The 25,260-nt window shown below is 38.5% G+C and overlaps 1 protein-coding gene across 6 annotated transcripts in view; it reads left to right on the forward strand.

Moving 5' to 3' along the window:
- ERBIN (erbb2 interacting protein) overlaps nucleotides 1-25,260 on the forward strand; it is a 121,313-nt gene that overhangs the window by 53,153 nt on the left and 42,900 nt on the right. For all 6 annotated transcript variants that reach the window (XM_054517807.1, XM_054517806.1, XM_036402605.2 and 3 more), the window contains 4 exons: nucleotides 1,317-1,514; nucleotides 4,379-4,496; nucleotides 21,255-21,333; nucleotides 22,049-22,138. In XM_054517807.1, the coding sequence (XP_054373782.1) occupies nucleotides 1,317-1,514; nucleotides 4,379-4,496; nucleotides 21,255-21,333; nucleotides 22,049-22,138 (485 nt within the window). The remainder of the gene's footprint in view (nucleotides 1-1,316; nucleotides 1,515-4,378; nucleotides 4,497-21,254; nucleotides 21,334-22,048; nucleotides 22,139-25,260) is intronic.

Genomic DNA, 25,260 nt, shown 5'->3' on the forward strand with positions numbered 1-25,260 from the left:
ATAGTGCTATGGGCATGGTGTTTTATGTTCTCCCTGGATTACTAACATACTGTCTGAAAGTTGAACTGCAGTCTGCTAAATGTGTCTGAAAGACTTTTTTGGCATTTGGAGGAGAAACTTTCCTGTCACTAGTCCAGAAGTTGAAATATAATTTCAGCAGTTCAAAAAAAAAGGGGGATAAAAAAGGCATATTTTCATTTGGAGTGTTGGCAGTTTGATTGAGAAAATAAATACTCAGTGCTGTTTTGGAGAAGTATGTATTTTTAGGCTAATTTCCTGAGGAAATGAAGCTGACATGATCATGTTGTTCGTCTGCATATGTTGGTCCTTCTTGAAAAATTGAGTCTGTCATCTAATTTCAGCCAAACTTAAAACCTGAGGTGACATTCTGAAGATTTTGTGAGAATCCATTGCTTATTAGAGAAAGAGACCTAAACTTGTGCTGTTGCTGAGGAGAAAAGAGGCAGGAACATTGCTGGTGTGTGCTGTAAGTGATTAGCGAGTCAGCACCATTTAGGTTTGCCTTCTCAGGCTGAATAGGGATAATGCAGAATAATGTACTCATGGAGAACAGAGGGAAGTGTTGTAGCAATGAGTTTAAAGAAAGAAAGGTACATTCCCAAAAGAAGAAAGGTACATTCCCATGAAGTTTCCTTGTTCCAGTGTGCACAGCAAGATGTGTTGAAGTTTTCCAAAGGGAGTGAAGTTGCAAGGAGAGGTTGTCTTGTTATCTTGGAAATCTGTCCGTTTAAACTGCAGAGAGAACAGTTGGTAGAAACTGGGGTTTTTTTATTGTATTCTGTCATTAAATGAGGGATTTGAAATTAAGGTATGTGAATTTACATGTACAAAAAAAAAAAAACTGATTAGATTTCCTATAGCTACATTTTAATTCTCTGCAGAGGGTGAATTTTATTGTGCTAAACAAAAAATATCCCACTGATCTTTGTAGAGGTGGGATAAGCTGTATTGTAAAGGCACAATTGACAGTTCAGAAATGCCCATTTCAAAGTTCTCTGATTCTCTGCAGTGTAGGATTGTGTTAGTTGGTGACAAGTCATAGGCTAAACTTTGGCTTAATCTTCTGGTATCTGCAGGTGTGTTAACCCCATTTAACGTCATTAGAGTTCTGTTGTATTCAAAAGAAAATAAGTCCATGCTTCTCACTGTGTCTCATGTATATAGAAATATATATGCAGGAACATATATATGCTACTTCTTTTCAGTATTTAGTGGTCAGTGGAAGTTTGAGAAACTGCACGTGGGTATTTCTGAGGTTGTCTTGGTTTTTAAATTGACCAATTTCCCTTTTACAGTGCCTGAAAATGACAACGAAGCGGAATTTGTTTTTGCGGCTGGTGCCATGCCGCTGTCTGCGTGGAGAGGAGGAAACTGTGACTACACTTGATTATTCTCACTGCAGCCTGGAACAGGTGCCTAAGGAGATTTTTACTTTTGAAAAGACCTTGGAAGAACTGTACTTAGATGCTAATCAGATTGAAGAGCTTCCAAAGGTATGTTGGATGATTTCGCTTTTAGGTACACTTATTATGTCTTTACTTTACCAGCATTGTAGAAGCTAATAGTGTCCAGCTTCAGCTTTTGGGCCATAGTTTGCCATGAAGCAGCCTTAGTAGACTGAAAGTTTATGCATTCCAGCTGGAGTACTTTATTGCATGAATTAGAATGAAATTGTTCAAGCAACAGATCCGGCTCAAGAGAGTTACAAAGCAGAAAAGACTGGCTAATAAATCTGTTTCTGTGCACTGTGAAGTAGGTAGCTACCACTTGCCTTGGTCTAGTCTACAGTTTAATTATCCATGTGATTAGAAAGATTGCTTGAACATTTGTCTTTTGTTCCTTTTTGGGTTTTGGTTTTATTTTCTTAACTGCAGGGACATGTGATAGCCTACACTTGCTTCAAGTTAATGTGTTTTTATATTAGAGTAAGTCATACTTAAAGCCATATTTCTGAGAAACTAAAGATTTTTTTCCAGCTGTTAAGTAATTTTGGTCATTATTTTTTGCTACCCTTTCAATTTGCAGAAGAAATCACCCCCACATATAAATTCAAATATGGCAAAGGACACAAGCAGAGAGATTAGAGGTAGTGAAGATGTAGTCAAAGGGATTTTTATTCATTTGACCAAAATTTTTATAATTGAACTTCCAAGCAGAACTTTAGGGGAAAGCCTATTTGAAATTATCGTAGCCATTATGGACCCAGAGTTTCAAGCTGTGTGTTCCTTTTCTATTTTATTTAGTCTTCCAACTCTGAAAAAGGCTTTTTATTAAGCCATTTCAAATATGAAGGGTGTGATACTTACCAGGCCCTCTCTAGTTTTCAGAAACCCTGTTGAGACATTCCCACTCTCACCTTTCCTCCTTGCCCCAGTAGTGTTTTGTGATCTCACCTTTGTATGCCACAACTGTTTTGAGGCTGCTTGTCAACCTTATGACCCATCAGTGTGGCTGTTGGATTTTTTTAATTGCTTTGAATCTTTTCAGAATTCCAGCTTATTTCAAACGTCAGTTCTTACAGTGAAGCTCCTTAATTTACCTGACTTGTGAGAGGCATAGTATGAGCAACCTGGAGGGGAGAAAGGTTGTGGTAGGGAAGGAATTGACTTTAAAAGAAATGTTGGTACATAGTCTTAGCTTCAAAATTGACTTGACACTTGAAATTGTTTCACCCTCCTTCATCCTGTATGCTAAATCACATCTGAAAAAGTACCCTTTTTTACTCCAGGAGCTACAGTGTGCATTTGAGCTGAAAAGCTCAAACTGTAACAGTTTTACTTCTCTCTCACTCTGATGTTTGGAAGAAATAAGAATTCTTTAGTAAAATAGTCTTTAATTATGTGGCTTCCTGCATTTACTACTAGTAATTATGAATATGTAAACACTGAAAAAGAGCAACAAAAGGAATAACTGCAAAGGCAACATCATCTTCCCTTTCCCTTCCATTTTCCTTTAGGGGATCTTGTAATTCCTGCTGTGTATGCCTTGACCTGAGTTATCAGAGAAATTTCTTATGATTCCAAGAGTTTAGATTATTGCTTTCCAGGGAAAGATTCTAAGTGTATACTCCTAAAATAAGGGAATGGCTCAAAAACACCTGAGCTCATCACCATATCCTAAGTGACTTGAAACTCTTCAAAGCCTTAATGAATGATAAATAAGTTCTAACAGACATATTTCTGAAGAGTTGGAAACAGCAGTAGATAACTTAAAGCTCATTCCTTTAACTGTCCATCTTGCTTTTGTTCTGGGGCGGTATGTACAAATTTTACAGAAATGGGGCGTTTTCAGTCTCTGGTTCAAATAGTGGCCTTGTAGTTGAGAGAGACAAAAAATTTTGGTCAAACTGAGCTCGTGGTATGATAGTGATTGGGATACATTTTTTTAGTCAATGAACCCTTCCTGGTATTTTATTATGTTTTCTCAGAATTCCAAAAGAGAAAATCACAAAGTCAATGAATGATCTTATCCAAAGCTGTAATGAAAGAAATACTCATCATAAATTTTTCAGATGAATCTTTTCAATTGCTTATTAGAGCTATTTATTTTATATTATGTGTAAGTTTTCTGCATATCTTCTGACGTTTTTTCTTTTTTCTTCTTCTTAAGATTATTTTCCCTACTTTGTCAATTTGTTAAGCTTTTGAGGAAGAATCTCTAGGTACCCTGCATTTAAGAAGAGATCTGGCTCTGAGCTATTTGTTAAAGATGGTAATGCATGTATACATAAGGGATTAGACAGTTATCTGTACCCCTAGCTTGAACTTTGACTAGTTTCAATTTTTTCACTAGTTCAATATTTTTTACTACTTTTCAATTCAAGTTTTTTTTTAACATTTTTTGATTTTTTTTTTTTTACTTAAGGTAGGAAGCACGAACAGGAAAAATATTGGGAGACATAACAAAATGAAATTTATACTTTTAGAGGAGGTGAATACCTACTGAAATCCTGTGTTCCAGAGTGATTTTAGTTCAAAAGATGTCTGTCAATTTTTTTCTTCTTGAATAAACTCTATTTACCTCTGGGTTGTCACATGGCAAGTCTATTATAGAAAATGTTTTGCAATGTTTTCAGGTCTATATGTAACTACAGGTTACAGTTTCTGAGATCCTGGAAGGCATTTGTAGGAAGGATTAAGCATAACTGCTGCCCTGTAACTATCTACAGTTTTTTGCTTTCTGATGTGTTGTAATGAGTAAATTTTCAATGAAACTATTTAAAAATTTTTGGTAGATAAAAACTCTAAATAGCTTGGTCTTCAGGCCATGAGGTCAGAAGTTTCAATGGATTAAATACAAAAACTGTATAGAGAAAACTGAGAGAAAATCATATTCACTTTTTCCTTTGTTTCAATAGCAACTGTTTAACTGTCAGTCTCTACACAAGCTGAGTTTGCCAGACAATGATCTAACCACATTGCCAGCATCCATTGCAAATCTCATTAATCTCAGGGAACTGGATGTCAGCAAGAATGGTAAGTCACTTTGCTTATTGTATTGAGGTAACTAAAAGGCAAATCACCATTGACTGTACAAAGACACTAGCAAAACTATAATTTCTAGAAGCTGCACAGCTAGTAATTTTAAAATTACTACTCTAAATCCCTGCTTACAATAAAAAGATGCTCTTTTATGATCTGGTTGTGATATTTTATTGTATCTCTTACATTGATTGGTTTGTAGACAACACTATCTGGCATTTTATATTCTCTCAAAATATATAAACTCAAATGTTAATTTTAGTAACTTTTGTCATCTGTCACTATACTGAAGAGAGTTTGTAAATTTTGTCAGATTTTATTAGTATTATTTATTTAATATGAAAATTTGTTTTGGTTTATTTTAATAAGCTCTTGGAATATGGTAGTATAGTAGGACTTGGCTTTCCTGTCCTGCTTTGGGGATGGTAACTTCTGTTGCATGGGGGAGTGTACATATGTGTCCATAGACATGACTTGGTTCACTTGCCTGACTTGTTAAAAATCTATCATTCTGTGAGAGTCAGACTTCTATAAGTTATGAAATTTTGTCAGCCAAGTATTGTATTCATGGCGTTTTACTGATGGTGGTGCTTTGGTAAGTTGGCAGATGTGTGCAACTGTGAGGAAATTGAAATAATGTTGTCATCAAACTTAGTTGTGTGACTTACTTGAGAGGGAAGTCATGCTAATTGAGGAGAATAGAATAGTTTTGTCTTACTAATTTAAAGTTAAGTAAAAGGATACCTCATTGAAATAATACTTGAATATAAGAATTACATAAATATTCCAAAGATTTTGTCATTCAATTTATTGGTTTATCTGGGCTGCTAAGTAATTATGACTCCACGAAGTTCTGCTTTATTAAGAAAGCATTCCTGTTGTTGAGGTGTTGGTATTTTCCTCAGTCGTTTGTTTTAGCCCACTCTGTACTTAAACTCTTACTCTATTATCTCTGCTTAATGAACACAGCATTTAGTGCAATAAATTGGCCTGGTTGCTACTGATTTGTTCCTGGTACAAGTGGATTAATAGTCTTAAAGAATGTTGGCCTTAAAACTGTCACAGTAGCACAGAAAAGAGAAAGAATAATCTTTTTGTCCTGTACTGAACAGTTGAAAGTATTAACTGTTTGCAACACAAGTTCTCAATGCAGAAGACTTAAAAGCAGCAAAAGGGAATTTGAGTGCTGCTGTTGGCAAATTCCATAGCTCATGTATATAAATAGGCAGCTGAAGCCAGGGACCTACTTGTCTGTCTAAAATGTCATGGCCCTGAACTAAGCCTACAGAGTTCGGTACTGAAAGAGCGCTTGTTCCTCTAAGGCATGAGATACACTGTCCCAGTAAACTATCAATCTCTGTTTTCTAGAGGTTGGGTTTTTTTTAACACCCTTCAGAGAAATGGCAGGGAGTACAAGCTTATTTAAGCTATTATCATGTGCCTGGTGTCAGACTTATCACAATTTGGATAGCTTCTCTGACTAGTGTTGCACATAAAAAATAGTTCTGAGGTCACAAGCTTGTTTGCTGGGGTCATCTTGTCTTCTGTAGTTCTAAAACCTCTATAAAATTAAAAGAACCAAATTAGAGTCCCTATTTGTTCCCGCTGGGTGAAGTAAGAAATAGTGGTCTTTATTCTGTAATAAATTTGGTATTATTTGAGATCTTGTTTGTTGGCATAAGTGCCTTTCCCTTTCTCTTCAGCTCTCCACTGTTTCAACCATGGAAAATTTTTCTCTTGACAACTGCAATCCTACTCTCCTCCCCTGTGTCTGTTTTTCTTTTTGTAAGAATTTACTGCTCACTTTCTCATTGTTCTGATGGGTGTCTCTAATAGAGCCAAATGGGAGGAGGTAATTTACTACTTTTCTAAGAATAGCAAAATTTATCAAAATCTGCAATTCTTCCTTTTTCTTTTTCTGTTATATCTCAAAATAATCGAATGTGGAAGCAGTGGACTTCTGTGGAAATAATTGCTTTCCTTTAGTTTATGAAAAAAAGTAGTGCAGATTAGGCCCAAAAAGTGCAGGATCATGAGAGATGCTGAATTCTAAAATAATTCAGTGGTTTTCAGATTCCTGTGGTTGTGGTGAGTGAATGGTGATAGTTCCTCTATTTTTCTTGAAGTATTGATGTACTATTGTTTCCTTCTGAGATGGATTGGGCTAAATCATGAAGTGCAGATGCCTTGACATGAAATATGCATTTATTTTTAAAGGTTGTATTTTTAGAAGGATAGTTAGACTTTAGTTTTCAAATACCCATATACATGAAATATGATAAGACCTTCACATAAAATAGTTGAGCTGTTTCTGGCATAGACATAATCAAATGTATTGACCAGAGTATTTAATTTTCTAAAGAGCTGATAGGAAAATGAAAAACTAAGCTTCAAATTTAAAATGTTTCCAAGTTACTTCATGAATTGCAGTCTGGTTTACAGAGTGAGACCAGTCATATGGGAGACCATCCAATTGTCCAAGTAGAATTATATGTATATATATATGTGTGCTTAATATTTGATGTTTAGATGAAGGATCAAAATCACAGAAATTGTTCAAGTTAGCAGATTCGTTACATGAAAGGTTTTAGTCCAAGATAGCAATGCTTTGATAGCATGGGAAAAGTCTTGCGCTTTCAATTTCTGGCTTAAATGTGTTTGGTTTCATGCACACAATATATAAAACTTTGTAACAGAGACACAGCAGATGTGCAAATGCTGATACTTAAGAATATTTAATAACATTTTATCAGAACAAGGATTCATCTAATCTAGCATCCTCCAGCAGTGACCAAAAGTAGAAGCACAGGGAAAATTTAGTAAAATACAGGAAGCCAGGAGACATGCATATTTCTCTGTATGCTCTCAGCATGCAGCTCCTTCTCTTATTGGGTCTCCCTGAGGCAGACAGGGTGTTTTTTTAATTTACAGATTTTCATTTGACTACTTCTCTTCTGTCAGTTTATCTACTGTTGGAAGTGATGTATGTTTTGAGATGTGCTGAGTTAGAATGCAAGCCTTTAAGGGTTGTGAGTCGAGGAGCATAGAGAAGTCTTTGTACCAGAGTGTGGTCTGGAATGTATTATCCTTGGCTGCTGAAGTGGTTGTGGCGCAAGTGTAGCTGAGAAAGACCAAATTGCTGCTATATGTGCAGCAAGCATAGACTAGAGTTAGTCTTAACTCTGCTTTAATTATTGGTGGTAGTCAATAAATTCTGTAGTCTTTTGGTAATGAGGATGTCTACTGTTCTTTTGTGGCATTTTAACTTGATTCCCAAGGCTACTGTGAACCCTTAATATCAGAAGTATTTTGTTGCTTCTTTCCAGATACACCTCAGCTTTGAAATTTCAACCTGAAGCCTTGTGATGGCCTAGTCACAAAGACGAAATCATACTTGAACAAATGGTTCAATAAATAAACTGCATTTCTATACCAGAAATTACATCCTGCACGATACAAAGCATTGAGAAATGCCTTTTCTCCCAGTCCACCTGACAGGTTACATCTTAAAGAGAAGTTGCAGCATACAGAATGTGACACCAGTGTAGAAAAATTAATTTTAATTAATATTTTATTTATGAGGCTAAAGGAAATCAAAACATTTTTAATCCTGTATGGTAAATATATTTATGTATTGACAGCTATACAGGAAAAAAACCCCACCTTCCAAAAAACCCCGCAACTCCACTCTTCACCCCCAAATCGTTGTCTTTTGGGATTAAACTTTAAGGAACAATCATTTCCTTGTGACTCTGGCATGCCAGCCTTAGCATGCATCTAGGGCAATGTGGAAGGCTGTCAAGGAAATATTTTTTGCTCTTCTTTGAAGAAGGGGAAGGAATTTGTATGCAATGTCTGATGGCGTATCTAAATGTACAGAAGAGTTAGCTTTACAGGTTACTCAAATCAAGTGTTTGAAAGGCTGAAACATAGGATGAGGTGACTGCCAGGAAAATCAGGCTTTCCTGGAAGCTTGGGAAATGCACTTGAAATTGCTTGTGTCTGTGGGTTAGTCTAGTGGGAAATAGTGAGGTGATCTACTTTTCCCTACATGCAGGTGGTGAAAGAAAAAGATTGAATTCTGAAATTCCATATTATTCAGGCCTTTGGAGGATTAAACAGCAAGATGAGAAAATTACTAGCAAGACCAAGAGTAACCTGGGGCTTTGGAAATAACAGTACCTTCAGTAGTCTCTTAGATATTTCTTTTTGATGTTACAACAAATTTACTCATGTCAATTTGTTAATCTGTATTACAAGGAATCTTCATGGTAAAATAGACAACGTAAACCTAAGAAAACACTCCTCTCCCCTCACCCCCCCGCCTCCAGGCATATCTGCCTATAAAGTTATTCCAGTAATTTTAAAGAATTTTGTTAACAGATGCAAATTTAGATCAAACATGTTTTCTTCAATGTTCTAAAGTAATCTGTTGATTTGGCAAACTGTCTTTGATATGCTCTGTGCCAGAAGTTGTGGAATTGGAGAATGAGAAATCAAGAAATTATCCAGTTTTGCGTTGCCCATCTGGTACGTTTAAGAATTTGGCTTTTCCAAGGGTTTGAGAATTGTTCATAGTAATAGAGGGAGATAGATCCAAGTTTCATTTTCTGCTGAAGAAGTAAGACAGGAAGATCCTGAATACAAAATAACTTGCTGTAAATTTGCTATTTCTCTGCTTATACTGACAGAGAGGAGGACAGGACCAGGGTTTTTAAATCATTCATGATAGTGAACTAAAAGATCATTGATTTCCTGCAGAGTTCTGAGTCTGTAGCTCTGTGATAGTGTATCACTGTATAGATGCTATAAATGTGCACTAAATGTAGGCAGCCCTTTTATTTAAAGTCTTTTTTCAAGTGTTTGTAGTACTTTCTCCTTAAATACATTGTCATATTGAAGGTACTGAAAAGAATCTGTCTATTCACAGTAAAATTATTTCTGTGTGTAAGAGGATATGAATTGAATGAAATTTCAATGCAGATAAGGTTTTGAATGTGAAATTTGAGTCTATGTATCTGAAATTCTGAAATAAGTTCATTAAAATGTCTTCTTGGATGCAAAAGAAATGTTTGTAACACAAGAAAAGGTATTGTAAAAGTAATTATAGGGTTTGTAGATATGGATTTACATGTAAAGACAGCATAGAATAGGATCGTAGACTAGAACGATTTGTGTTGGAAGGGACTTCAGAGATCATCTCATTTCAACTCCCTTGACAGAACCAGGGACATTTTTCGCTAGACCAGGTTGCTCAGAGTCCCATCCAACCCAACCATGAATACTTCCAGGGGAGGAAGCATCCACAGCTTCTCTGGGCAGCCAGTTTTCTCCAACCTGACAGTAAAGACTTTCTTCCTATCATCAAATCTAAATGTAGTCCCATCCATCCCATGTCCTGTCACTACTTGCTCTTGTAAAAGGTCCCTCTCCACCTTTCTTGTACGGCCCTTCAGGTACTGGAATGCTGTAATTAGGTCACCCTGAAGATGACCATAAAAATTTAGTAGAATTCTCTTCTTCTGGATCTTAACTACCTGTCCTAGATTCTTCTTCTAACTCCAGAACATCATATCTCTTTCTAAGGGTGGATTGGTAGCACAGGAACACTCTTTCTCCTGCTCTGAGCTGAGACATGAGTCTGTTCTCCCTTGCCTTGTGAATTAGCTGATCCTACTTGCTTGGGTTGGATGTTAACTTACCTTCAGGTTCTATGGAATATTAATCCCAGTATTTCCAGGTGGGATGTGCCTGGGCTTGTCTGACCCTTGCTGCTGGACCAAAGGCGGCAGCTGAGGTGTTTCACCTCAGAGACACCTTTGGCCGGCTGGATGCTGCAGCTGGGCACTCGGAACAAATCCAGGCAAAGTAGAAACTCAGTTTACCTCTGGTGGAAAAGGTTCAGGCGACAGTGAAGAGAAAAAGGAGAGGGTTCTGCCTTGGAGTTTTAATCCAGAGTTTTATTCCAGGATGACAGACCTCTGGATGTTGTAACAGCTCCAAATAGAATCCCAGCCGCATGGTCTCGTGTCCTTTTGAGCCCTGGGGACAGGGAGAGGGGAAGGGACAGGTAAAGACCAACCAGGTGGGAGGAGGGGAAGGCTCAAGGGATAAAGACACTTGGACAGGCCAATGAACCCAGACCTGAGGGGCATCTTTTGAACTTCTGCCAACCACACGATGCCCTTGCTGGAATGTTGAGATTGATGTACAGCTCTTAGCAGGAGGGCAAAAGGGAAAGGAAAGGTTGGCACACCTGAGGGGTTGGGATAGGTGAAACAGGAAATGGCATCACACTGCAACAAGGTTCCAAGGATTTAAGGGAGGGTCATCACCCTGCTAGCATCAATGGCCTGCTCAGATTCCCAGATGGTACCCTGGCTAGTGAGCGCTTTATGCAATGATGCTTGTCTGTCTGGGCACACTTGCATCCATGGCACTCAACTCTGTCTTTGGGTTCTAGCAGGGCTTCCACATTCTGGCATTCCCTGCGGCTGAGGGTTTGGATGGTTCTCTGAGACTTCAGGAGGTCTGTTCAGGTGTGGAAGCTGTGGCCTCTCTGTTTGGGTTTCATGCTCAGTACAGCAGTTGCAATGGGTAGACAGCAATTTTGTTGCCAAAAAAGCTGCATGTTGATGACTCCATAGGATGAAGTGGCTCCTTCTCTATGCCATTCCTCGTGGACTGTCATGGAGACCCCTGTGCCACTTCCTTCTAAAGCCACACGTCCTGTTCCCTGCACTCACTCGACCCATTTAAGTGTCTCATGATTGCTTGCCCCTAGCTACTCCTTTCTCCACTCCAGAACTGCTCTCTCTCATTTGCAAGAACTGCTGGGACTTGGCTGTTTCCTGGCAATCCTGATAGGTGTCTCAGCTGTTACTCAGTTTTCCCTGACCCCAGGAACCTCCTGTCCAGCTCAAACCTAGTGTTTAGTCCACCCAGAACTTACTGGAGCTGCTGGTGGTGTCATCACTGTCACTATGCACCTCGCCAGTTCAGCAAAGGAGAAATTTGTATCTTTGTGTTCTTTGAGTGACAGTTGTCATGTAATAGCAAAAAGTGACTGGATGTGCAGCACTGATTTTGCAGTCTAGGGTAGTAGAGGACAGGGCAGGGAAAAGCAAAACAGCTTCCTATGGTTACGTTTTGTGCTTCTCTGGGTACTTGACAGCATTCTATCCATGAATTAAACATGATGGAAAACCATGTAACCTTGGAAATTGTCCAAACCAGCATTATTGCCACAACTATTGTCAACAACTCTGCTAGTGTTTCACATACTGCAATTTTACCCTGCCCTGGCATGTTTTAGTTTACGTAAATTAGTGTGTCAGGCATGTCTTTAAGAAGTCTGACTGAATTACTCAAGAATTAGTGGCTATCCTTTTTTTCCACAGACAGGTATTGAGAAACCTGTCTTGCTACTCATATTCCTTCTCATTTACATTATGTAAGAGACACAGCTAGAACAGGCCTAGAGAGACCTTACTCTAAAAACTGTAGATCTTACAAATGGTTTGAGTAGGAATCCTTGGAAGACTCTTAAATATTTGCTGCACTGTTTTAGCTGTGCTAGGACATGTATATAAAAGCAATAAAAAATCTAAACCCACAAACCCCAAAACTGTAATGGAAAGGTGTTACTGCTGTCCTACAGATGAGACTTGCATCTCATGTAAACCTGAGATGCTGGTGGGTCTGAAACAAGCTGCAGCAAGCAAAGAATATGGAAAGGAGAATGAATGTTCAAAAAGTAAGGGTAGGTGGGTCAGTACTGTGCATTGAATTGTTTGGGTTCTAAAACACTGCTTACATCAAATAATGAAAAGTGCTCCTTTGCATTCAGAAGGTATGCAGCATTAAAGTAAAATACATAAATATGTGAATACATAATTATCTAAGAATATAGGCTGTGACTTTAAGTTTTCAGTTTACAATTTCAGGTTTTGCAAACAGATCTTTCATATTCTCTGGGATATTTGTGGCATATATTTTTTTAAAATATTTTACTGTGTTACATCCATATGGGCTTGAAAGACACTTGTAGCGGGGGCCTGAGGGGAAGAACAAAACAACAGTTTCTCTTTTTGTGGTGGAGCTGCTTGCCCAGAAGTTAGACCAGGATAAACAGACTAGGTGAGGGAAGAAAGTAGTTAATTTGTATTCATGCAAACTGAAACTATATGTTTGCCTGTGTGTTCTCTATATTTGGAAAGGTGCAGAGTGGAGTAAGTGCACAGCAGGCTGTAGTTTAATGTATTTTGCTCCAAGAGAGCTTTTTAGTGTGCCTGTTTTTTGGAGAGAGATTTTTCCCCTCACATTTTCTACAAACTGAGAGATCTAGCTGCAGACTCCTTTGGGAACATCACCTGTACAGCTTCTAGAGGTCTCACATGTGTTAGTAATTTTCTTGCTCTGTGCATTTTAGGTATTGAACCAAAATTTTTTTCTTGGTCCAATTTAAGCTTATTTTAAGTTTTTCTTTTTAAGAAGAGGTGTAACTCTCTATGAATACTACAAATCAGTAGATACTGCCACTTCTGTATAGTAGTGGTAGTTTCTATAATGGACATGCCTAGCTTTAGCATTTATTTCTGAATTAAGGTACGACCACGGTATGGGCTACAGAGCGAGCCCCCATCTGCATTAGGGCTGAAGCAGGAGCATACAGGGCTGTCAGTACTGATCCATTGCAGTAAAGGATTCTGCTAACAGTGGATCTGACTTGCCCAGTTTTCTATAGAGATGGAATTGCCAGTATTTGAGTGAAAAAAAATCTTTCCTGATGGAGAGAAAAAAATTGTCTCAGTTTTTTCTCCTGCTCTGCAAGTTACACTGGTCCTAGTGATACGAGAGGATTGTGCTGTGTAGAGGAGATGAGTATAACTCCAGATGGTGAGGGGGACCCCTGTTATACTTACCATCTTTAATCCAAGAGGAAGGACATTTGAGCACACTTGTTGTGACAGGCTATGAAAAAAAAATAAATAAATATTGCTCTCCAAGGAGTTAGAAATGAGGTGAAATTCTGTATTTCAGTCATGTTATGTGATCAAGAACTGAGGTTGATTGCCTCCAGATTTGTGTTTGTTGACCCAAAATCCCTGCATGACCTTTTTGGTATGTCCTTTGGGCATGTGCCACAGCTGGTCTTGGATCGTAAGTGAATACCACAAGGTTAGATAGTGAGGTTTTGCCAAGTAGAGTTCTGAATGATGAAAGCTTTCTGCTTTTGGCTTAATTCAGACAAGAATTTTAAATTCCTCTTTCTTACCTTACTGCCAAATGTTCTTAAACCATTCTTTCAGAGATTTTTTTGTTTGATTTGGTTTGTTTGTTGCATTTGTTTGTTTGTTTAAACTTTTGTTTGGTCTTTTTGTTTGTTGTTTTGGGGATTTGTTTTTGTGTTTTGTTTTGGGATTTTTTGGGGGGGATTGTGTGGTTTTTTTGGGGGTGGGTGGGGTTTTTTTTTGTTTGTTTGTTTTTTCCTTGTTGATTTTTTTTGTTTTGTTTGGGGGGGGTGGGGTGTTGTTGAGGGGGCATGATGTTGTTTTTGATAAAAACTGGCAGCGAGTTTAAAAGGGCTTGAAATCTGGGAAAACAGGGAGGAAAGAACAGTCAAGTAAATGCTAAAAGCTATTACATAAATCTAACTTCTGTGGTAAACTACACTACAAAAAGAACTTTGCTCCCAAATCAGTTTGGATCTGGTGGTTAAAGGTGATCTGCAAATTGTGTTTTCTCCTACTGTGCTCTGCAAATGTTCATGTCTATAGGCACAATGGTTTGTATTTTTTTGGAAAACAGTGAGTGTGATCTATAAACAAATTGAGCACTGAAATGCGTTGGGCATAGTGATTGTTACAATGTAAAATACAAAATTAATGATATGTTGAAGAACCTGTCCATATAATGCTTTTCAGTGGAAGTGGAATAAGGCTGCAACAGACCAGGTGAACTGTTGCACTGTCTTCTGTAATCCTTGGGTATCAGTGTACAGAGAAAGCAGTAAAAACCCCAAAAGAAAAACAGGATTTAGAAGGAATGTGGATCTCAATTTGCAGTACTCAACTAATGAGAGGCTTATGGAAGGATTGAGTTAGCTATCAAGTGGATTAATTAGCACAATGTTAAAAATGAGTGAAGGTGTATGTGGTCACAGAATCCCTTGAGATTTGCTGAGCTTCCTTAATGGGGAAAAAGATTCATCATATTGAGGACAGATGTAAAGCAGAAAAGCAAGCAACAATTCCTCTTATAATAGCACACTTTACAACCCCATTTTCCTCATATCTTTTTCACATGTCTCTCTGTCTTCTTATTTATTCTTCTTTCTACTTGCTTTTTGAATTTTTCTTGGTGGGAGAAATGAAACAATACTAATCCAACAATACCTGCATGTTTCTAGCATGCAGGAGGAGTATAGCTGAGGAAAAGGGAGTGGTCAGAACATTGTTATATAGCCAGTCAGTAAATGCAACTTCCTATCACATGGTAGAGAGTAGCAGTCTCCTGATTTTTTTCCCATAGTTTCTGAATGTGTATTACAAATATTAGGTATATTTCATGCTGTCATTCTCAATATTGAATGATGGCCATTTATCTGTACTGAAGTACTCAGTGAGGTTGCTTAAGATGGTATGTAGCATGATGAGTCTGACTTGAAGAAAAAGCAAAATTAAGTTCCCAGGCTCCCTTATTGTTAGGTTTCTCATATCAGTTGAATTTCTGTTATTAATTTGTTGTTAAAACTGTTGCTGTCTCTTGCCCAAGGCATAGTCAAATAGGGGACTACTGTAGTGTCCTCTGATTATGTATAAAGCATGCTGATTTAACATGTCTGTATTTGGATAGCTAATATTTTATTTGGCTGTTGTTTTGAGAGTAAGCTTAAATTGACATTCTCCCCTCTAGTAGATGTGCTATGTGTTTTGGTTTTTAGGTAGTTACTGCAAATTTAAGCGTTCTGTGCTTCCATGAGTTCATGACACAGACAGTGGAAATTAATATTATAAACACAAAGTTTAATGTGTTGGACAAGAGCAATCTTTCATCCAAGGACCAAGCCAAGGCCAGTAGTGAGACCATCTCTCAGAAAAACAAAGTTTAGAGAATCTCTCAGCGTGATTCAAACAGCAAAACTAAGGGCATAGGGTGAGTCTGAGACACAGCTTGGCCTCCAAGGAAGAGCTTAGCAGTGGTTTACTTTGATTAGTGTAAATGCTTATTTTAAAAAGGTAAATTTATATCCTTAGCAATAAAGAAGTTTTGATTTATTTTTCAGACACCAGAAGGCCACTTCCTACAAATCATCTGTAACTTCATTTCTGCAGGCACAGGGTATTGTCATGTTAGATGCTTTCCATGTATGGATATTTCTTTTGCTGAATGAGGTTTATTGCTACAACTGGAATTAAGATCATGTATATTTAAGTTTCTTGGAACTGTGTTTCTCTTTTTGCTAAGAGTAAATGACAGCAATAGATAAGGTATGGTTCTCTTCTGTCTATGGTAGCTTCCTAATCTTTCTTGGACTCGAAAATAACATTACTGCTTTACAGAAAGCAAACTTTATAATATTATAAATATTACCTTTTTAATTTTGATTTTGTACTGAGTAATGGAAATTAATTAAATTAGTATCCCATTGCCATCTTCTGCTTTGACTCCACTCACAGTCCCAATAAACTTCACATGGCTGAACTCATACACATGAACATGCACTCACACATGTGTATATATGTGTGTCTGTATATATGAAGCTGTATTTTGATTTACACCTGTGCATGTGCATAAACATGCATGTTACTCAGGAAGCGTCAGAAATGTTGGCCTGTTTTACCGCTGATGGTTCTGTTCTTCCTGGTCTTTTCTGCTTCTGAGTTTAGCAAGTTATTTCCCAAAAGTGTCCATGATACTTAGGTGTATTTGAACTCCTGGATTAACTGAATTTCATGGGTTTTTTTCTTGCCTTTCAGCTTTGAGTAACAGAGTACAATGAATCCAAAGTAATAATTTCAATGGCAGTATGACAAACAGGTTCCGGTCAATAAAGACCTAAAAGTCTGTTTTTAAAGAAATGGTGTCACTGCTTTAGTTGTATATATGGAGAAATCATCACAGTAGCTTTGCCACTCATTATCACCAATTGGTTACAGTTTGTATTTTGTCACTGCTTTACTTGTCTACTGCCATCTCTTAAGTCCTGATGTGTTGCAGCCTGAATTGCTGCTAGTAAAGTCCCAGGTAAAGAAGCAAAAAGGGCCTTTGCATAATATCCATAGATGTTTAATTCAGCCGTGCAGTGAGATGTTCAGGTCCCAGACAGACACACCTCCAGAGGGTCCTGCTCTCTCCCCCCAGGGGCCCCCGGGGCTGACCTTGGTCTCCGGGCTGTACAAAGGTGAGACACAATCGGGGAAAAGGGAGGGAGTGGCTCAGGCGCAACTATGTTCAGACATAGGAACAGGGGAAGGAGCCAATGGGGTGTAACTTAGGAGATGCCCCCCCCAGGGCCTCCACAATTCCCCAATTTTTATGTTATTAAGAAAGCTTTTCTGAAGGATCAACTGAATCAACACAAAATGACAAAAACAATCAAAAGCATCCATAAGACAATTTTCAAAATGCAAACAATTCTGGGTCCTTAATGTCCAAACAGATTTTCTGGAGTGTCTTAGAGCTGGCAGGAGGGATGTGGGGTTTTCTTAGCATGATTTATCAGGAAAGAGAGTCAGGAGATTTCTTCAGCAGAGGCTGTTTCTCTGTCTCCTGTGGTAAAGTGGTTGGATGTGATAGACTCTGCACAAGATAGTGTAGGTGATGTTGTGCCTGTTAGAAACTCCAAATAGAAATCATTACTTTAAGAAAATGATGGTTACTTTAGGGAAACTTTCCTTTCTTTCCCTCCTCATCAGGCTCCCTCTGGTATTATGAAGGAACTCTGGGGAAAGGGATTAGTGGAGGGAGACCGTGGAAGAGGGGAAAGGGTGGTTGGAATTTGTGGGAACATGAAAAGGGGTAATAGGACAATGGAAAGGAAAGGAGGAAGGTGGGAGGGAGGCAGGAAGGCCACAGGAATTGGGGTATAAGAAGAAGTGGAACTTATTGGACTGGAAGGTTCTTTCATTATCAGCCTGGGGTTTTGGATGCAGGACAGCTCGCCAGTGTTCTGTGCTCTTTTTGCTTTTAGGCTATTGCTGGGGCTAGGTGGTTGGTTGTTTTGGGTTCTATGTCCTTGATAGGTGTGTGGAGGACTTCTATGATGTGGATATATTTCGCATGTTTCCAGTTTGGTGCATGTTTACTACCTTGCACTGGAACTCCACCACGTCCTGTCACATCAGCTGCTTGGGGGCCTTTTCTTCCTTGTATTACATTAAATTCCACAATTTCTCCATCTCCTAGACTGTGGACGTATTTCTTGGGATTATTCTTTTTTATAGCAGTCTGATGAACACCTTTTTTGTTATCATTCCCAGGTTATGAAACGGTATTTGTTTTTTACTTTGAACCATTTCACTGTCCCCAAAATGTTCATGGCAAGGACTTTTTTACCTTTGCCAGTGGGTTTGTGTTGGTGTTTCTGGATGCGTTGCTGGCGTGCTGCCGTGCGAAGTGCGTTCCGCTCCTGGTGCTGGCGGCCACGCTGAGGCCTGGCCCTCTCTCAGGGGCTGTCTCAGCTGGTGCCTGCGGGTGCTGCCAGTGCGGGGCTGTCAGAGCAGTGACGGTGGGCAGGGGCCGCTGGTTTTGCTGCCCTGCCAGGACTGTGACTCTGAGCCATCCCCCAGCAGGGCTGTCCACCTGCCCCGCGACAGCGGTGTCCCAGGTCCACTGGTCTCACTCGCCTGCCCTTGGCCCCCGTGCAGCAGGCTGCTGTGGGGCGGGCTGGACAGTGAGTATTGACTGGCTCGCCCTGGCCTTGCTGAGCGCTGGCAGGGTGGCCACGGGCTTTCCATGGGGGGGAGAGCTGCAGCGGGTCACAGAGCGCTGGCACGCCGGCAGCCCTGTGCGAGGGGATACAGCTCTTGCCACCCCGGCCACATCTTGCTGTGCTGTGGCAACCGAGGTAAACACATCTGTTGGAGGAGGCGTGGGGAGCAGAGGGTGGAAGGGGAGACCCCACGGCCCCTGCCATGTGGTCTTCACCATCTTGGGCAGCAGGAGTACAGAGGGGAGAACCTGGGTGAGTTTTTCTTTGACAAGGGGAGGGGGTGCAGGGGCACGAAGAGGGGAACACGGAGGAGGGGTTTTCAGCTGGTTTTCATCCTCAAGATTCAGAACACATTTCATCATCATATTAAATAAAGGACGGAATTCTGTCTTCGTTTTTAACCTTTCCCAAAGTACTTCCAAGAACTCATTAGTTAGGACTAAGTTCCGTGAAATATAAGGAAAATGCTTAAATAACCACTGTACAAAATACTTCAACTCCTCCTCTGAAAAGCAATAATTTTCTTAAAGAAAAGACTTTTTAAGGTAGAGGTAAACTTCATGTTGTGCATGGGTGAGTGTTGTCTCCATCTTTGCCCAGTCTCTTCCCAACACCTGAGAGTACAAGGAGGAACCAAAATTTTAAACTCACCTCACTGGGGTAATAAAATTTTCAGGGTGGTCTAGTGCAGATGTTTTCCCAGGAGAAGAGGTCTCAGGCTAATCTGGAGGCCTCACGTTGGGCGACAACTGTGTTCTGGTCTCTCTGAGTGCCACTGAGGGAACCCTGGCCAGGCCCGAGATGGTGAACAGTGGTGGGGGGCACTCTCCTGTGCCCCAGGGGGGCGGAAGGCAGCTAGGCTGACTGCTTGCAGCAGAGGAGACGCTGGAACGACGGCAGAAGATGAAGGGTTTGACTCTTAGCAGAGGTTAGTCCAAGGTTTATTTCAGGAGCTCTGGGGAGCCCCTACAACTGCAGGGGCCTCCTGCTGAGAGGCCCGGGAGAGGTGCCAAGGTTACATTTAAAGGGAGGTGGAAATGTAAAGTAGACAACATATTATGAACCAATAAGAAAAATTAAGGTATGGATACTGGAAAATGGACATTTAGAACAGCATATGGGGTAACTCTTGGGGGGTTGACTCCTAGCCTCTGGCTAATCACTTGACATCCTGGACTGAAAGTTGTAGATGGAGGGGATGGGATGCTGAGTGACTGACAGAAAGCCAGGGTGGTGATTTGGGGATGATCTCAGCAAAGGAAACGGATTACACAGGTAGAGGGAGGGGGTGCAATCTGGGGGTAAACCATTTGGGAAAAATAAGGGGATACAAAGACAAAACCATTATAAAACATAAAAACACACTACAACTCTGATGTACCAGGTCAGTCTTGTTACTGCACAAATATAGAATCAAGCTTTAAGCTAACATCAAATATTCTGCAATTTCTTATGTAAGTAAAAATACTACATAACATTAGCTGCTAAGTAGTATTTTTACTTACATAAGAAATTCACCACATGTTCTCAGAACAGATACATGAAGTTTCACCTGCCAACCTGAATGAGAAGTGATGCTGCCCTTGTCTTTCTCTCTGCAGCTGGACTGTTAATGTTTTGTCAAGCAGCACAAAATTTCATGCTTTTGCTAATCTACAAAGAAGCATTCACAGAGTATAATTCCTTCTTAGTGGTCTTGTTCCCTGGTTTGCACTTTCCACATGCCGGATAAAGCACTCACAAATACAGTTACATGTGTTAACTCAGAGACAAAGAGCTATGGTTTGTTATCTGGGGGAAAAAAAAGTAATTTTCAAACTAGCTTTATTTATTAGCATATGGGTTTTTTTTTTGCTGCAAACAACAGTGTACTTAATCCAGGTAGAAAGATACAGTATGAATGGTTATTGTATTTAGGACAAATATATTTAAAATAAAGACACCTGTCCCAGGGTATAAGAACATGTTGCAAAAGCAACTGCAGTTGTGATAGCAGTTGGTTTATTTTCTTTTTTTTTAAATGGCATATATAGTAAAGATAGAGGTAAAGGTTTTGCATGGTAGAACAGTTCAGTACCGATTTCCTTCTGATGTGATGGATACATGTCATATTCAAGGCCTGCTTTATCAGTTTCTGACAAATAGAGATATGGCACATATGTGGAATGCAGCTCCGCTCTGGCATTTTCACAGATAATCTTGGAAAAAAAGGAAGTTGCTTATTGTTTTAATTTTCAAACATAAGTGTGCCTGGAGCATTTTTTGTCCTCCTCTCAAATGATCTAGAAGTTAACAGCAAGCATACATCACATTTTGGGATGGATATCTGTTCAGAACTGTGAAGCTGTAAAAATACTTAAAGATTTGAAGCCTTACCATTTCACCTGGATGTTATATAAGGCATTGATTTGATAAGCAGATTCCATTGAAAAATTCATGCTACCAGTGATTGCCTTTTTTAAAATAAATTATATTGGGACAGAGGTTCTTATCTTAAGTACATTCTAAAGCACAAATACTTCAATATTTGGCAATAACCAATGGGAATTTAGTGTACTGTGTGTTTGTAGCTTGTGAGCTTCCTGCTAACCTGAAACATGAAAAGCTTTAGGAATAGTATAGTAAAAAAAATATATTGTGTAGGAGTATTTCTTTAATGAAAACTGTATGTAAAATGAGACATCAGAAAAACAGTTCACTAGTTGCTAAATGAATCAAAGTTTTTACAGCTAGTGGTTTCATGTGCATAACTTTTATGGATGTGGTGGAATCTAATAATTAAAGGCTGTTTTTCCACCCCTTTCTGTATCTTGCAGGCATACAGGAGTTTCCAGAAAATATAAAAAACTGTAAAGTCTTGACAGTTGTCGAGGCAAGCGTAAATCCAATTTCAAAGTAAGTTTGTACATTTTTTGATGTTTTATATTTTGTGCAAATACTACTGAGTCTTGAATTTGCCCCAAGATATGTGCCAGCCCTTGGAGGCAAGAGCAGAGTTCCCTGAGAAATACCTTCATTAACCTTGTTGCACAGTGATCCAGTATAGCTATCTCATTAAAGTACTTTGCCAAAGTTAATAGGCTATGTGAACTATCCTTCATTATACTATGTAGCTTTGTCAGCTTGTTAAAATCCATCACTTCTCTGTGACTGTAGAGAAGTGTGCGAAGAATTTTCTTAATAACAAAAAAAAATTCTGGTTTAATATGCATTTCTGCTATAGTGGCAAAATTAATTTGCCAGAAATCTCCACTGCCAGAGATAAAACATATCTCTTCTGGGGGAAAGGGGGTTGTGTATTTTTAAATTTATCCTGTTGTTTCTAATTAATGCCTTCTTCTCATTACATGTCAGGAGATTACCAGTTTGTTGCACTACTGCATCTATTTGTAGTTCTTATTGCCTGTAAATGTTGTTCTCAATACTTAAAATAATTTTGAAACTCATCTTATAGAGAACAACTGTCAAGTGTGACTTTAAAGAAATCACCCCCTCAATTTTAATTTTATCAATATGTAGGACTTCAGTACTATACTGTTGCTTAAGAAAATATGACTTAATGCCCTGAAAATAATTGAAACTAAGGTACTATGTTATTTTACTTCTATAGGCTGCCAGATGGATTTTCTCAACTGTTAAACCTAACACAGCTGTACCTGAATGATGCTTTTCTTGAGTTTTTGCCAGCCAATTTTGGAAGGTAAGTTGAACATGAAACTTTATATCTACATTAGTTTTAAGTTTCTGCAGAGCAGTTTCTTCTGGTTCTGAAGCAAAGTGGGTACTGAAGAGAGGAAGAAGGGTACATTAGGAATTTGCAATACTTAAAGGGAAAAAAAGCCTTGAATCTGTATCAGCAGCTTTTAATTTTGAATTCTGAAGGACAGACAGAATGCTTATGAAGGCTGTAAAACTCATTTACATTCTTGTTTCTTTTCCAACACTAGTATGGTAAGTAAGGAATCCTTTTTGAAATTTATGTTGCTTGTCATGTAGTAATTGGAGTGAAGCAAATAATGACTACTGTAATTCCACTTGTCCTGGATGCACAAATTACTTCATGCACAACTATAACTCTCAAGTCTTTTTTTGTCAGGGATATTTCTGAAAAATCTGGCGTATTTATGGTGCATTCTGACAATGCAAAACTGTTACGTGTCATAGTTTTAGTACAAGATAAATACTAATCTGCTACCTCTGTAAAATAGATTAAATCTTGCGAGCAAAAGTGAAAAGGTAATACTCATAAAAGGAAAACTTCTAGATGAGCATAGGTTAAGCTGTCCTTATCACACTACTTTTAGCCATCTCTGCCGTTTTCCTCTCTCCATTCTTATTTTATACCCTTTTCTCCTAGATTGTCACTTTCCTGACCCATCCCATGTCCAGCAAGCATCTCTTTCAGAAAATACAGCAATTAGTTAAGCAATCGTGTTGCTCAGTGAAAAAATTGCCTTAGGCCATATAGTTATATTTGAGTCAGCACAGTTTGCAAGAGATTAGCAGAACCCCCAGATAGTGCTGCAGCAGTTGGGCAGATGAGGAGATGAGCAATGGAACATAAGCACAAGTGCTCTCCACTAGTGACCATTAATTTATTAGTCACCTGTGATCAGAGCTGTTGGCTTGCTCTTCTCTGTTACTAGTTAATGAATGACTAAAAGCACCAGATCTGCTACACATTCAGCTGTCAAAACATCTGCTTATGATGCACATGCATTATTGTCATGCTTTTTTTCTGATGCACACAGTTTGCTTTTCAGAAGGCTTCATTAAGGTTGAAGAATATCTGGAATATGCATAATCTTGTTGGAATTCTAATGATTGTCTATGCTTTTTTCTGTTCTGTTTTTTAATAGTCTAACCAAATGGCAAGATTTTCTTAATTAAAACATGCACTACAGATAAACTTGAAGGGTTGAGGTTGACACGGCTGATTGTTTAAGTAGTTAATCTTACACATAATACGCATTAAAAATTGTCATAATTTTTTGTCACTGTCAGCTTCTATAATGCTTAATGTTTAGTGAAATGGTAAAGTCATTAATTACTAATATCATAAGAATAAATCAGTTTCTGAAGACAACTTCAAAGCCAGTTCTCCATTGTAGTGTTTCTCTTGATAGTTATGAAGAATTCTGCCTTGTTTGTTCAAATCTAGTGATTTGCAGCATCCTTTTGTATACCTAGGAGAATGAATTTGAAGTATTCATGAATGTAAGTTTACCTGATGAAATACTTTTGCATAGAAAACATAGTGTTCTACAGGAAGACAATGTTTGGATCAAATAAAATGGAAAACAATGAAACATTAAAATGCCATTTCAAAGTAAGGTTCAGACCCCTCTGACATTGACTACTTCCATAAGTAATAAGACTGCTCTGCCATCCCACAATTTTCCATCTAGGTATAAGACTTTGCATTTTTCTAGTGCAAAGTCTTAACTTCCGCTTCAGAATATGGAAATACTTCTTTTATAAACAAAAGAAAAACTCTCCTAGAAGCTGTTGAAATATTTAATCTCATAAATTACAAGCCTTCAGTTTCTTCCAGTTTGGTGCATTAATTTTTTTTGTATACAGCCATATAGCTAGTACTTTTAATTGTTTAGGAATAGGTGAAGTAATTGAGTTCTGTTGCCTGCTGTTACTGGCAACTATTGTCAATAATATTGTCTCCTAAAAGCTAAGCCAACACATATTACAGCTAACAAGGTTTTTATGCTCTGTGTGTCAAGTTAGAAACCTTGTTTCTTACATCTCTTTCTCTCTGAGTGTTCATTGTTTCTACAGTTTAATTGCTGCCATTTCTCACAAATGTTGTCTCCCATTCTCTCACCTGCTGTATTTGTAGTATTCTCACATCCCTCAGTTTATTAGACTAAATAAAATTCTGCTTTCTTCTGGTGTGGTAGGTTTTCCTTTGTGTCTTGAGTATATTAATATATCTTGGAACAGGTTTCAGTTTTAATTCACCTTCTTTTTGACAGAGGATGATGACATCTATAGCTATATTTAGAATTTGAATTGAGATTTCTTCGTGGCTTGTACAGTGTCATGATTATCTTGTTGTTTCTCTTGGAAATGTCTGTGGTTGTGCTCCAGTGTTCCAATTATCCTTTTTGCAGCTGCCTAGTGTAATTTCCTACATGATTAACTGATGTGTTGGACAGTTCAGTTAGAAATGGCTGATACCTACAAGGAAATACTAAGTACTTGGCTTGGTGCAATGGTATCATGTCCTTTTTTCTCAATTTTTTTTAGTCCTTAAGGCTGTACAGGTTTTCCCCCCCTACAGTGTCTTACTAAATCACTGTATTGTCTGTGACATAAGCCAAGTTAAATAGTTTTCTGATCTTAGAAGATTTCTATTAAAAAATATTGAACAGGGTAGTACTAGAAAGGGTCTTTGAGCACCTCTATTACTACTAACCTAACACTCAGCCTGGTTAGGAAAAAACTTTTTATAATGGAAAACACTTTTATTATATCCATGCAGTGTTTTGTTGGATTTATCTCCATGCTTTATTCTCATCTTCAGAATTTTTGCTAAATATTTTCATAATTGTGAGGTCAAGATTACGCCATCTTTTCCCCGTTTTTTGTGAGAATTGTATATTGGCTGTCTTTCAATGATGTTAGTTTTGTCCAGCCTGTTAGGTTTCCTAAAAGTCACCAGACTTTTGATATGATGTGCCCGTTCCTTTGGAATTCTCAGGTGACAAAGTGGGGACTTTTCCTCCATTCCCAAATGGAAATTTGAATGCATTGGTATTGGCACAGATCGTGGCATTAGCCTTCATGCCAGTGCACAAATATTTG

Source organism: Molothrus ater, chromosome Z (genome assembly GCF_012460135.2).
Source record: "Molothrus ater isolate BHLD 08-10-18 breed brown headed cowbird chromosome Z, BPBGC_Mater_1.1, whole genome shotgun sequence".
NCBI classification, from domain to species: domain Eukaryota; kingdom Metazoa; phylum Chordata; class Aves; order Passeriformes; family Icteridae; genus Molothrus; species Molothrus ater.